This window comes from Phragmites australis, chromosome 22 (genome assembly GCF_958298935.1).
Source record: "Phragmites australis chromosome 22, lpPhrAust1.1, whole genome shotgun sequence".
NCBI classification, from domain to species: Eukaryota; Viridiplantae; Streptophyta; class Magnoliopsida; order Poales; family Poaceae; genus Phragmites; species Phragmites australis.
Genome location: NC_084942.1, coordinates 19,264,538 through 19,277,566, shown reverse-complemented (window position 1 = coordinate 19,277,566; position 13,029 = coordinate 19,264,538). Strand labels below are relative to the sequence as shown.

The 13,029-nt window shown below is 44.4% G+C and overlaps 1 protein-coding gene across 3 annotated transcripts; it reads left to right on the top strand.

Annotated features, from left to right (window-relative positions):
• Nucleotides 1-335: 335 nt before the first annotated feature.
• On the top strand, nt 336-8,697 carry LOC133904963 (protein MODIFIER OF SNC1 1-like). Of its 3 annotated transcripts, XM_062346629.1 has the most exons (9): nt 336-791; nt 1,885-1,962; nt 2,052-2,096; nt 2,205-2,425; nt 2,519-2,568; nt 2,650-2,731; nt 3,587-3,667; nt 3,769-5,330; nt 5,960-8,697. In XM_062346629.1, the coding sequence occupies exons 1-9, from the start codon at nt 760-762 to the stop codon at nt 8,303-8,305; spliced, it is 4,497 nt and encodes a 1,498-aa protein (XP_062202613.1). In that variant the 5' UTR covers nt 336-759; the 3' UTR covers nt 8,306-8,697. The 3 variants fall into 3 exon arrangements, with proteins under 3 accessions (XP_062202613.1, XP_062202611.1, XP_062202612.1); XM_062346627.1 differs by having other exon boundaries at nt 2,205-2,568; XM_062346628.1 differs by lacking the exon at nt 336-791 and adding an exon at nt 889-1,272 and having other exon boundaries at nt 2,205-2,568.
• Nucleotides 8,698-13,029: the final 4,332 nt, after the last annotated feature.

The window sequence follows — 13,029 nt, the reverse complement described above, 5'->3', positions numbered from 1 at the left end:
TGGGAGAATCGGTGAAAGGTGACGTCATTAACAGAAGCTCGAGATGAAACGTTTGCGGTTGCTGCCTGCATCGCACGAAACCTCCAAATCGCGGCGTCCGACGTGGCGAGCCAAATCCAAGCACGCAACAGCGCTTCGCCTTTCTCAAGGCCCCCACCGGATCCTCTGCGCCGTGCAGCCACACGCGCGACCACGTCCCTCCACTCGCTTCCCTCCACGCGTCCGTACACACCCTGACATGTGGGTCCCCAGCGCTCACGGGCTCACCTTCCCCCAGCCATTCCCGTCCCGCCACGCGTCCCTCCCTTCGCCCCTTTATATCGCTCTCACGAACGCCTTCCCCAACCCCCTCCGTCGCCTCCCTGTGTCCCTAGTCCCTACCTCGCCTCTGACAAGCGGGCCCCACCTGTCATCCTCTCCCTCTCCTCTGCCTGCCGCCGCTCGCCGGACGGCAGGGCGTCGACGGCCCCGTTACCTCCTCCCGCTCCGGCATCCGCCTCCGCGTCGTCCACCGTTGATCCGAGCCGGCTGCTCCCGCTCCGCCTCCCCGCGCCGATCGCCTACTCCGCCTCCGCCTCCTCCTCCTAGGGTTTCGCCCCTCTCCTCGCTCCTCGCGGCTCCAAGGAGGCGGCCCCAGAGATCTCGATCTCCCCGGTCTCAGGCCCTCGCTCCCGCTCCGTTGGTTGTTTCCACTCGATTTGGCTCGAGGAATTAGTGGCGTGTCCCGGCGCAGGAGCTAGCTCGCAGAGAGGAGGGGCCATGGCCTCGAGCCTGCTCTCCACGGACAAGAGGTTCGCGATCTCTATCCCACACTCGCGCACGATACAACTCTTTCCCCCCTCAAATTGTCCTATTGCAATTCTGGTTGTATGCGTAGGGAGCCTGTGCATTGTTACGTGTGTCAGTTTCTGAAAAAAATTGGATCATCTAGCATCGGTTTGGTGTGGTGTGTTGAAGCAGTATGCAGCTTCTGTTTCAATTGATGTTGGGGCTGTCGATGGTAGCTTTTGGATGGTTCGGTTTGGTATGGAACCGTCGTTTGGGCCAATGGAGTTGCAAAGTTCATCGGGTGTGGTTAGCTTTTGGATGGTTCGGATTGTTTGGAGGTTTTGTCAGTTTTTTTTGGACGTTGGACTTTCTGGTTTGTGTGGAGAACACCACAGGTTGTCAAAGGATTGGTGATTATATACCCTGTCTTGTGAATGAAGAGCTGCCGTCCTGGATAATCTGGTGTTCTGCTTAACATTTTGCGCAGTTGAACCGCCTCTCTCGGTAGTGTGCTTGCCTTTTTCCATATTTGAATCACCTCTTCTTTTTTTTTTTTGCTTAACTGTTTCATGTAACCTATTTGTGATTTTATGAGTGGAGTTATTGAAATTTTAAAGTAATAACAGGGATTAACTATTATCGAAGGCTATGGTGCTCTAGTTTATATCTATTCAGTTGAGGGTTCCTAATTAATGATTGTACGATGCAGATATAAGCTTGTTGCACAAATCCATGTACAATGGTCACAATTGAGGTGATAAGACATTACATTTTGGCCCATCCATAGCTAGCCATGTGCGAGGTGTCTCAAAGGTTTCTGTACATAAGCATTTTATAAAAAAATGTTGTGTCCCATGTAAAATTCTCCCTTTGCACCTGCGAATTAAATGTTGTGTCCACATTATGAACTGCCTTGCCTTGTAATGTCATTTGTTGGGATATTTGTAATTTGTGTGGCTAGATTTTTTTTATTCGTTTGACTGTCAACACTTTGTCTTTGTACTTGCATAATCAATTAACTGGCCTGAATTGTAACATGATTACATGAGTTACATTAGCATTTCTGCAGATAATGTATTATCTGCTAATTTCACTCTTCCGTGTGGCTTCCTTCAGATGGGCTGCTCCTACAAGGAAATCTGGTATGACTGTTCTAGGAAAAGTCCCAAAACCGATTAATTTACCAAGTCAGAGGTAACAGTTTTCCTATTGGCTATTGGAAGCAAATGCTTAATTCTATAGACTTCTTTATCTGTGGATTGATTTGGTTATTGTTTATGAAGATTGGAAAACAATGGTCTTGATCCCAATCTGGAAATTGTTCCAAAGTAAGTAACCCTTGTGTTATGCTTCCTAATTGTTCTTCAGATTCAATGGTTTTTTATTATTAGGATGATCTTGATGTTTTCCCATAATTACAATGTCTTTGATGTTAGGGGCACCCTCACTTGGGGCAGCAAACCAACACCTACAACACCAAATGCATGGGGTTCCTCGTCAATTCTGTCAACCAAGAATGATGGAAGCTCCAGTTCATCCAGCCACTTCAATGGTCGGCCCTCTTCTGGGGGAGGCTCAAGGCCATCAACAGCTGGAAGTGAATCGCTTGGTTCAACCAATGCATGGGGTCCGAATTCTCGTCCATCTTCAGCATCAGGCACATTTCCATCACCTCATTTACCAATGGCCACAAATCGTCCTCGAAGCGCGGAAACAAGACCAGGAAGTTCACAGCTTTCTCGTTTCGCAGATAACGCTTTTGAGAATGTGAAAGCATTGATAAGGACTATTGACAGATCGGTAATGCTTCAGACCTAGAACTCAATCCGGATTGGGATTCAATACATCTTTCAATTCATATTTTTGGTTTTAACTATGTAGGGATCTTCATCACATGGGCATGGGTTCACTCTAAGTACCGTTGATTTCCCAACACTTGGCTCTGAAGTAAACAGTCAACGAGGTAACTATGTGCAACATAATATATGCTCTATGAATTTTTGGTGTGTTCGGTTGGTAGGATGAGGTTGGATGGGGGATGACCATCCATATTGTTGAGGCGTTTGGTTGGAGGGTGGGTGGATGAGACCATCCGACTTTTGGGAATATTCCTCAAATATGCTGGATGGAGTGATCCATTCATTTTGCCTGGATGAGGCCATCCACCTTGGCTAATCACGATCGTAGTAAAATAATTAGTGATAATTAGCATGTTGTATTGCTAACTAGTATTTATTACTATGAGATTATGGTTGTTAAGTGTTAGTGTGTTTATTAGTGCACTATTGGTGTGTCGATTAGATTATGGTTAGTGATAATTAGCATATTTTTCTGTTAATTAGTAATTACCACGATAAGATTAGCATTGATAAGTGTTAGTGTGTGTTGATTAGTGTATGGTTAACTATTATTATTTAAAATTAAGACATATAATTTAGTTAATTACTCTCATCCTATCCGCCCTCATCCCTCTAACCAAACAGAAAACTGGCTCATCCCATCCACCCAACCAAACATACAATTTGGATGGACATATCCCAAAAAATAGGGACGGACATATCCCATCCATCCTTGCCCTCCAACCAAACGCACCCTTTATGTTTGAGGCTGAGTTTCCTGCTCCTGCCCAGTAACTTATCGTGTCAAATTCTTAACTGTATTGAACATGTACATATGTACTAGATAAATGCTGTCATTGTTCAACTATTTGGGGAAAAAAATGTTTTTTTGTTCAGACTTCTTTTAGGCTACAAATGCAGTTTCATCTACTTAGCTTATGTATAAAGAAGAGTTCTCCTTACACGCCTTTTTGTTCTAGGTCATAGTTCGAAAGGGCGCCCAACTTCTAGTTCGGGTAAAGAGGCATCGCAAACTGAACAAGGGAAGAGCCTAACAGCTGGTATGATTAATTTCACCATTATGTCATAGGTTGATAATATCCATTGCTGTTGGATACATATAATTGCCTTACTTTGTAACCGGATATATCTTGTGTGCTAGGATCTGATGAGGTAATTTCGCCATCCAATAATCATCCTGTTGATATCATGAAGACAGAGCATCATGCACAAACTGGAGGTGCTCCTGCCCCCGCCACAAGTCTGCCAAATGAAGGCCTGCAACCACAGCCATACCCTCCTAATTTCCGTATGCCTCCTCCACAGTTTGATTCATGGCATGCACCTCCTGGTCACCCACCTGAGGGAATGTGGCATAGAGGAGCAGCACCAGGTGGCCCATACAGACCTGTAGGCTCCCCTGGCAGTTTCCCTGTTGAAGCATTTGGTTATTATGGTCAGTTCCCACCCAATTCTGAAGCAGCAGCAAGGCAGGGCTCGGGGCGTGGTGGATATCACTCTAAAAATGGAGACACTTATCATCCTATGCCTCCTAATTCCTATATTATGAATCAACCTGTTATTCCAGTGAGACCAATTTATCAGGGTCCAGAGGCTTATGATGGATATTATGCTCCTCGAGCAAATTTCAATAATGCCAATGTGAGAGATCCACATTTCGTTGGAGGTCCTCATCAACCAGGAATATTGAATCAATTCCCAAATCAGAATGACAGGTTCCACCCTGGACATTCTCAGAGCAGACCAGCCAAACATGAAACAGTTCCTAGGGAGCAGCTAGAATCTGATAAAGTACATGTGTATCGTCGAGGACAGCCTAGGATTTTGCATGATAACCCTGATCGCCTAGGAGGTACCCATGAAGTTGAAAGGAATGTGCAACCAACACCACCACTTCTTCCACATCCTGATGGAGACCGGACTGATGTGAACATGAGGACAGATATAAGGGATACCTTTGAAAGAAACAGGGTACTTACAAAGTCGGTGCCTGACCAGAGAGGTCCAGACGGTGCAGACCATTCATCTGTTTTTGAAAATGCACATTCCCAGCCCAGGGAAACTGGTGATGTCACTCTGTGCAAGAAATTCAAGGAGGATAACTCAGTTACACGTGATCAGCAACCTGTCATTAAGAAGAATGCAGCTTTAATAGAGAAAATTGAGAGTTTGAACAATAAGGCTAGAAATGTTGATGCACCTAATGTCCCAGAACCATCTTCATCCAAGGAGTTCAAGAGGCAGCAAAAAAGCACTGATTCAAAGGCAGATCAAGTGATTAAAGATGTTTCGTCCACTGTCATTGCTGGTATTGTTTCTGCTTCTGATCAGGTGGCTTCTGTTTCTCATATTTCTCCTGTGCTGCAGAGACTACCAAATGTGCCTACTGATGGTACAATTGTTGGACCGTCACACTCACAGTTAGCTGAATTCAGCAAAACTGGAAAGCTTGGCAATTCAATTAATGATCATGCGCATAGGAGAGACGATTCGTCAAGAAACAATCACCATGGTCCTGCTAAAGACAGGTCACCTAATAAGTTTGCTGGTCATGGACGGGGTGAAAGTTCCACAACTGATTCTTTACCGGTAGTTGATTTGAGGAATAATAGTCAGCATGGCCAACCACCTGACACTGCTTCACAGCTGCAACCTGTGACAGTAACTGATGATATACCAGCTTCACTCGACTATGAGTCTCAGGTATATAGTTGTAGATTTATGATATTTTTACTAATTGTCTGGCTACCATTCTAATATTTTGAAAGTTCCTTATTATAATTATCTTTAGGGGGCATTGACCAGTAATCTCTGAACATTTTAATACTCTGAAACCTCAATCATTATGCGTCCATCAAAAACAGCCAATTAGAAAAGTATATTATCTGTTGCAGCGTTGCCATTGTTTGAAGTTATGATAGATTCTCTTATCTGAGATTCTGTTGGAATTCATTTCACGGTACAGTAGTTGCATCATCATCAAATAATGACCAGTTTTTGCTAAATTAAGACATAGGGATGGTTGGATCCTTGCTTAGCTGAGTTCTTAATTGTCTAGGCAGACTAGCTCATCTTTGCAACGAGGTCCTTGCCCATGCCCATAATTGGTTGTTTTAGTTTCGATGGCAAGTTTTACTAGCCACTAATTTGGTTCAGATTTCCCTTATTGTATTGATCTGCTTTAATTGTCTGTGGGATTTGTACAATATATAGAACAAGAAAGTAGCATACGGCATCAAATGCTCAGCAGTCAAGTAGTGTGAGGTTAACATGCTGCTTAGGGACTCGAACAATGTTGATGACTGATTACTATTTTTTTTTTCCAATTTCAGCGTGCAAAAATGAGAGAGTTGGCTGCACAACGTGCAAAAAAGTTGCAAGCCGAGGAGGAGGAGCGAATAAAGAACCAAAAAGCAAAAGCTCTTGCGAAATTGGAAGAACTGAACAGACGGTCATCAGTACTTCAGAAGAAATCAAATGATGCGAAAGTAGAAACTGATGATGCGCATATTAAGGAAAAGGCTGTACTTGATGTGACTGCTAAACTTGCCACTTCAACTGCTGAACTACCTGATATTACTCCACCTGCTAGTCTTACTGCTCTTCAGCCTCCTACCGATCCCATGTATAGTGTGGTTCTTGTACACTCTCCGTCTACTACACTATCACATTCTGCAGGTGATGGCGAAGACCCTGTTGCTCATGCCACTTCATCCTCAGCTAGGAACACACAGAGCAACACGGAGCATGTTGTGCAGAAAAATATCTCACAATCACATGACATCAGTGTTACAAAGCCTAGGCAAGGCTACAGAAGAAGACATGTTTCAGAGGAGGAAATTCCTGGCAAGAAGCCAAGCGTTCCAGTAAGCACTGGAAATGCTAAGAAAAATATTGAGGTTTCTTTTGACACAACAACGGCTGTTGTTACATCACATGATCCCCCAGTCCAGAACAAGAAGGGTGCCCGACATTTGAGAAGTAAGAAAAAGGTGGATGATGCTTCAGTTACTTCTAAACATCCACCTGTGGTGTTTAATGAGCAGAATACAGTGAAAGTCTCTAGTGAGCCAAAGACACATACTGGTGGTGTTATCATCAATAGCTCTATAGTTTCCACTGAAGGTACTATTGTCACTGTGGGAAGTATAACTGTGGGTGGAATTTCGCTTGCATCTTTGAATCAAGAGCGTGTTAAATCACCAGATGGAGCACAGAATACAGAAAACAGCCGATCAAGATCTGAGCAAGCAACAAGATCAGGAAAACATCAGCATGCTGTTCGTCCTGTTGAGAAGCCACGTGGGAATGAAGGTGTCTTGTGGGCACCAGTTAAGCCATCAGGACAGAATGAACAATCTGACGGAGCCATGCTGAACACAGCAGTAGCTGATTCCACTCAACCAGCTGGGAAGCTCTCCAATGATGGGGAGAATGTTACAAGAACAAAGAGGGCTGAAATGGAAAGATATGTACCTAAGCTTCTGTCCAAAGAGCTGCAACAGCAGAATCTGGGGCCAACTTTACAGTCAGAAAAAACATGCGGGGACAACAAGAGTCATGATAAGGAAGCAATTGAGAAGTCCAGTGCTGCTAAATTCGATGCCACAACCGAACCCAGGAAATGGGAGGACAAGAAAACTAGTAAGGGACATGGAAAATCTCATCCATCTTGGCGCAGAAGGAATACAGATGAATCAGCTTCGGTGGTACCGAATCCTATTGAGCAAGCAGACAACTCTCATGAATCAAAGGAAGTTCAGAAGTCTGCTGATCAGAACCAGCCAATTGAACCCAACAAGCAAGAAGATAAGCAGTTAAAATCCAAGGTTGATACTTCTGCTGAGAACAGTTCAGCTTCAGCGCAAACAGTTTCATTACCTGTTAGTGCTGCAAAAGAACATAATGCAGCTAACAGGCAAAGGCGACAGCATGTTAAGGCAAGTAACTACTCAAATGAGAGCAAAGATAGAGAGGGCAGGAATGACTTTGTCCATCAATCAGCAACAACGGCCATGGATTCAAACTCATCCGATCATAGGAACATTTCAAGAACTGATGTGAAAAGCAGCGGGGTAGTTTCACATTCTAGAGGGCACTGGAAACCTAAATCCAACTCCCATCCTCAGAACAGCTCAGATGGCAATAGTGGTGTTGAAGGGCAAGTGGATTCCCATGGAGGTAGGTTTGAGATGAACAGCTCCAAAGGATCTGATAATACTACCCGTCAAGACAGCAGTGGTAAACCAATTAAAAGGAGTGATGGCATTGACGAAAAGGATGCGCACAACGAACAGGAGAACTTGACACGGGAAGATGGTAACCATGCAGAACAGCAGCAGGTTAATCCTCCACTACGTCGGCAGGGCCACCACAACGGGAGGTACAACAGAGGTGGTATGCACAGGGGAAGGGGTTATGATGCTGGGAGGTCAGGCCATGGCACAAATGCAGAAAGGCAGAAGGGTGGCAGTCATCTTGAGTACCAGCCAGTTGGATCCTACAAACCCGCAGACTTCCAGCAGAATCCAAGCGTTGATGAACGGACCGAGGGGCCTCCCGCTTCAGGACCCGCGTTCAGGGAGCACGGCCACAACAGGGGGCCACGCCCAGCAGGTCACTTTGTCAGGCGAAACCCTGCCTCGGCGTCAACTACTAATTCTTACCAAGACGAATAATTTTCCATGGCCCCCACGACTGCTGAGCTACAAAAACTCGGCTTTTGTCCGATATTTCACAACAGGTAGGTGAATGCGTCTTTCTGGCATGTACATGGAGCATGCTCGATCTCAGCCCCCTCATGGCTGACATGTTCTGGGGTTAGCACGTTGGACGCGCTCGGGCGGCGGGTACCCGTCGTCTATGGTGGTGAGTAGTGGGATGTAGCGATAATGATCTTTGTTCCCCAGGGCCGTTGGGCCCTCACGTGTGTATGTTAATTGTTATGAAGAACATCCCTTGCTTCGGTGAGATGCGATGTTGGAATGTGTGCTGACAGAGTTGTTTTTAATATCTAGGTTTCAATGTTGTTAGTATGTGCTAATGGGAACGGGAAGTGTTCGTTTTTGCCCATACTTGGCTGAATGAGTGGATTCTGCTGACAAACACTCCATTAAGGTCTAGACCAGTAACACCTGTTTTTATCCCATGTAAGATGGTAGGACCAGGATTTGAATACAAATGCAGCTAGCAACTTGCATTTACACGTGAAGGTGACAGTGTAGCGAGCAGAGGTTGAGAAAAGAGAGGTGCCGTGTCAAGTCGTACAGGAAGAGGACACCGGCCGGTAAAAGGGGCGAAGAGATCTTTGCTTGCTTATGCGGAAAAGAACGAAAGGCCCAGCGAGCAACTGATTTCCATCCATCCGACATCGCATTACATCACATCATTCCCAACGCCCATCGGTCACCAGCACCTGGTGGTCCACTCCTGCAAAGGAAATGCGACCATCCGCTTACGAAGACGACAGCGAGGCGACCGGTGTTGAGTGTGGACGTGCCATGCCTGGGACACGGGGCCGACTGTCACGAGTCAAATGTGCCAATCCCAATCCCTTCCTGTAGCCCATCGAGCAGTCATGATTCAACCGACAAGTATGTGATTATTAATTATTTATCATTTTTACCGTGTGTTAATTTGATCTCTCATTAACATATAAGACTACTTCAGTTACTGAATATGGATCAGGGTGATAAATTTATAACTACTCACTCCGTAAGTGTGATAAAAAGTTAAATGCCCCATGAGTATGCATGTCCAGCGACATTTGCATCAACATGCCAGATCCAGTGACCCTTGTTGTCCAGCGATATTTGCAAGTGGCAGCGGTAGGGAGGCAGCTCCAACAGTGGCAGGTCAGGTACCTGTACCTAGGCGACGTTGGATTTTGATCGATATGGAAGACAGAGAGAGCAGTGAAAACAAAACGTTGGGCTCCTTGTTTCGTCGTCACCCCGAATCAAAGGAGTTTATTGGGGTTTAAGGATATGGTTGCTGAGGCCATGCTAGATCAGGTGAGGATTTAATTTGCTTTAGAATTTATGTGTTGTACCTATTGATTGGAAAGATGTGAAAGAAATTTGGGGCAACGTACGGGTTATTTTCATCGCTTCTCCGCGTCCTTCTTCCTTGGAACATGAAGCTGCAACCCAATCCTTCTCCTTGCCCATGTAGAGCAGTAACAAGATTAGATTATCTTCTATTGCCCTCTTCTTTTCGTCCTCTTCTCCCCTTGATCTCATGTAGGAATTGCAGGAGCACCACGCATGGCAGGAAGCAGAGACGCTGGAAGTTGCAACAGATCGGCTTGCAAGTGGTGCTGGTCGGGCCGCTAACTCGCTGGGGTGACCTGCACCACAAGCCCACAAAATATCGCATTTCTACCTGCTTCGCTGGAGGAGGTGTAAGTGGGTAGCCCGCAGGTCCCAGCGGCGTCGCAAGCCCATATCGGCTCCTCCTCCGCCGCCACCCCGAATCAAAGGAGTTTATTGGGGGTAAGTATTGTAATGAAAGGTATATCTTTTGTACAATATCATTCCGTGCCATTGTCTTGAAATATACTTTTCATGCATGTGGTTAGGATCTTCACGTAAAAATAGAAGGCGCAAACTTACATTGAATATACGGATCGATTTTGAGCTTATATATGACAGTCATACTCTTGTGCAAGCTTAGTGCAAGCATTGCAAGAGATTATTCAAAACAAGTCGAGACGTTGGCAGTTGGCACAGGTGCTTGTCGTAGGCACTTAGAAAGTTGTGATGGAAAATTTGCACCGGATCACATGCTTGCCCAAATGAACTTTAATAATTATGCTTCTTTGAAATATTAGAAATTTGGCCAAGAAGTATCTTTACAAGAATTGGTTAAGGTGGTTGTTATACATAAATTGTCTTTTAGCTTAGTTAATTACCTAAAATTTAGAAGCTTTTGTTGCTAGTCTAAATCATTAGTTCACACTAGTTTTTAAACTACCATCAAGGCTGATTGTATTAGCACATATGACGAGAGAAGGCAACCCTACAAGAGATATTAAAGAAATCAACATCTAAAGTTCCTCTCACGGCTGACATGTGGACTTTAAATCAAACTTTAGGCTATTTATATGTCACATGTCACTATATAGATGATAACTGGAGAATTCATAAAAGAATCATAAAATTTACCCTCGCAGAGACACCTCATAATGGTAGAATCATGTTCAATGAATGTTTAGGAGTCTCCAGGATTGGAATATAGAAGATAAAGTCTTTGCAATAACATTAGACAATGTAACATTAAATGAATCTTTGTGGGGTCTTTGCAAGAAAATTATGTAGCTAAGCAATTGCTAGTTTGGAAAGGAGAATTATTTCATTATCGGTGTGATGTACATGTCTGTCGGTGTATCAAGTAAAGGGGTACCCCAGCTAACAGGCCCCACGAAAGGTGCAAACAACCAAGGGAACATCTCCTAAATAATCTAATTGGTCGATAAGCTACCCCGAATGTGCAAAGCCTCCAACGACCAATCTCTCTACACCTTCACACAAACCCACGACCAGCCCCCTGGTCGGGGGACTAGATTGGACACTTGCCCGAACGTTTCTCTTCATAGGCACTGGCCCTGACGGATAAGGTCGTGGGTGGTGCAGGGGGTGTTGTCCCATCCCGTAGCATTAAAGACTACGGAGTGAGACTCTACAGGCCAGCGCAGCGCCGCACGACAGATAGGATGTTGTCAGCCATCCGGCAGGGCAAGTGGACGGAGATGACGTAAAGAGGCAAGTGGACGGGAACGGCGCAGAGGCAAGTGGACGGGGACGACGCGCAGGGGTAAGTGGACGGGGACGGCACAGAGAGGCAAGCAGACGAGGACGGTGCAGAAGGGCACCATTCCGTCCCATTGCATTAAATGCAACAGGATAAGGCTCTACGGGCTAAGCAAAGACGACGCGCAGCAGCACGATATACAATGCTATCAGAGCAAGTTGCATGTCTGGTACTCCGTAATGATGATTTGAATTAGATATTATAATAAGCAGAGGCCATCTATATAGAGCTTGCATATTAGTTCTCCATCTCCCTACTATATAAAGGGATGAGGATCCCGTTGTAACCAAGATAGATCAATTCTGGCAAACTGCTAGAACACCATTGTAACCAAGTGAGATCTACTATAACACAAAACACAAGATGTAGGGCTGTTATTCTCCGGGAGACCCGAACCTGTATAACCCCCGGTGTCCCTGAATCCTTCATCTACACACATAGACACACTCACTCCCTGAAAACGCCGTTCACGCACCCACCGTCTGACATACCACGGAATCACTGTCAGAGATTTACCCTCGACAATGTCTTTAATACCATCGCTCAAGAGGGTTTAAAGATCGTCAGTGGTGATACCTACAACATCAAAGAAAGAGTAAAATAGGTTGAGAGATCGTAAGAAAAGATTTGAGAAAATGGTTGAGTAAGTGGGCATATTTGAGAAGCGCCCCTCTCTTGATGTAGCCACCCACTGGAATTTAACATATGACATGCACCAAACTTTTTTATTGTAAAGAAGGGCATTTGAAGCTTTGAATCGAGAGGATGCTCAGTACGTATATGAGCCTTCGATGAGAAATGGAATATGGCCAATAAGCTTTGTGACTTGTTGGAAGTATTCTATGATGCCACTAAAATAGTCTTGGGCTCAAAATATCCCACTATGAGCTGCTACTTCCATCAGGTTTTGGAGGCGAAGAATATACTAGAAAGAGAGTCATCAAATCTAGACTTGATTATTGCAACTATGCTACATGAGATGAAGTAAAGACTTAAGAAATATTAGAATATGTCATTGTTGAAAATTTGCATTCATGTTGTTGTTGACCCTCGGTTTAAGTTGAAGTTTCTTGAGTTTCGCTTGAGGCAAGGCTCTGAGGATATAAAATCTAGTTGTTTTTTATAATTGAGAAGACAACTAAAAAGCTCTTTGATGAATATTCCTCACAAATGGGTAACTCAATCACTGAGAATGCACAAACAAACAATAATGGTGAGTTAAATGTTGATGAAAGTGGCCCTTAGGCAGATTGGAGCCAGCATGAGCAAATGAAAAAAGTTAGTGAGCTAGACAAGTATTTGGAAGAATAAAATGTGCACATAGGAGTTGATTTTGATATTCTACAGTTTTGGAAGATGTACTCAACTAAGTATCTTATACTTACACATATGACATAAGATTTGTTAGCAGTCCTTAGTATCAACAGTGGCTTAGGAATCTACCTTTTTATCGGAGAGACGGTAATCAATGACTATAGAAGCAGGTTGGCCAGCAAGACAATATAGGCTCTTATTTGTCTTCAAGATTGGATTATAGAAATTGATACATTTACTCCTCTCTACAGTAAAAATTATAGCTTCTATATATAGT

Excerpts from the sequence above, each read along its gene's own strand:
- LOC133904963 (XM_062346627.1), top strand. The coding sequence starts at position 760 with ATGGCCTCGAGCCTGCTCTCCACGGACAAGAG. Across the intron at positions 2,732-3,586 it reads TGAAGTAAACAGTCAACGAG|GTCATAGTTCGAAAGGGCGC; the intron begins GTAACTATGTGC and ends TTTTTGTTCTAG. Across the intron at positions 3,668-3,768 it reads AGGGAAGAGCCTAACAGCTG|GATCTGATGAGGTAATTTCG; the intron begins GTATGATTAATT and ends CTTGTGTGCTAG.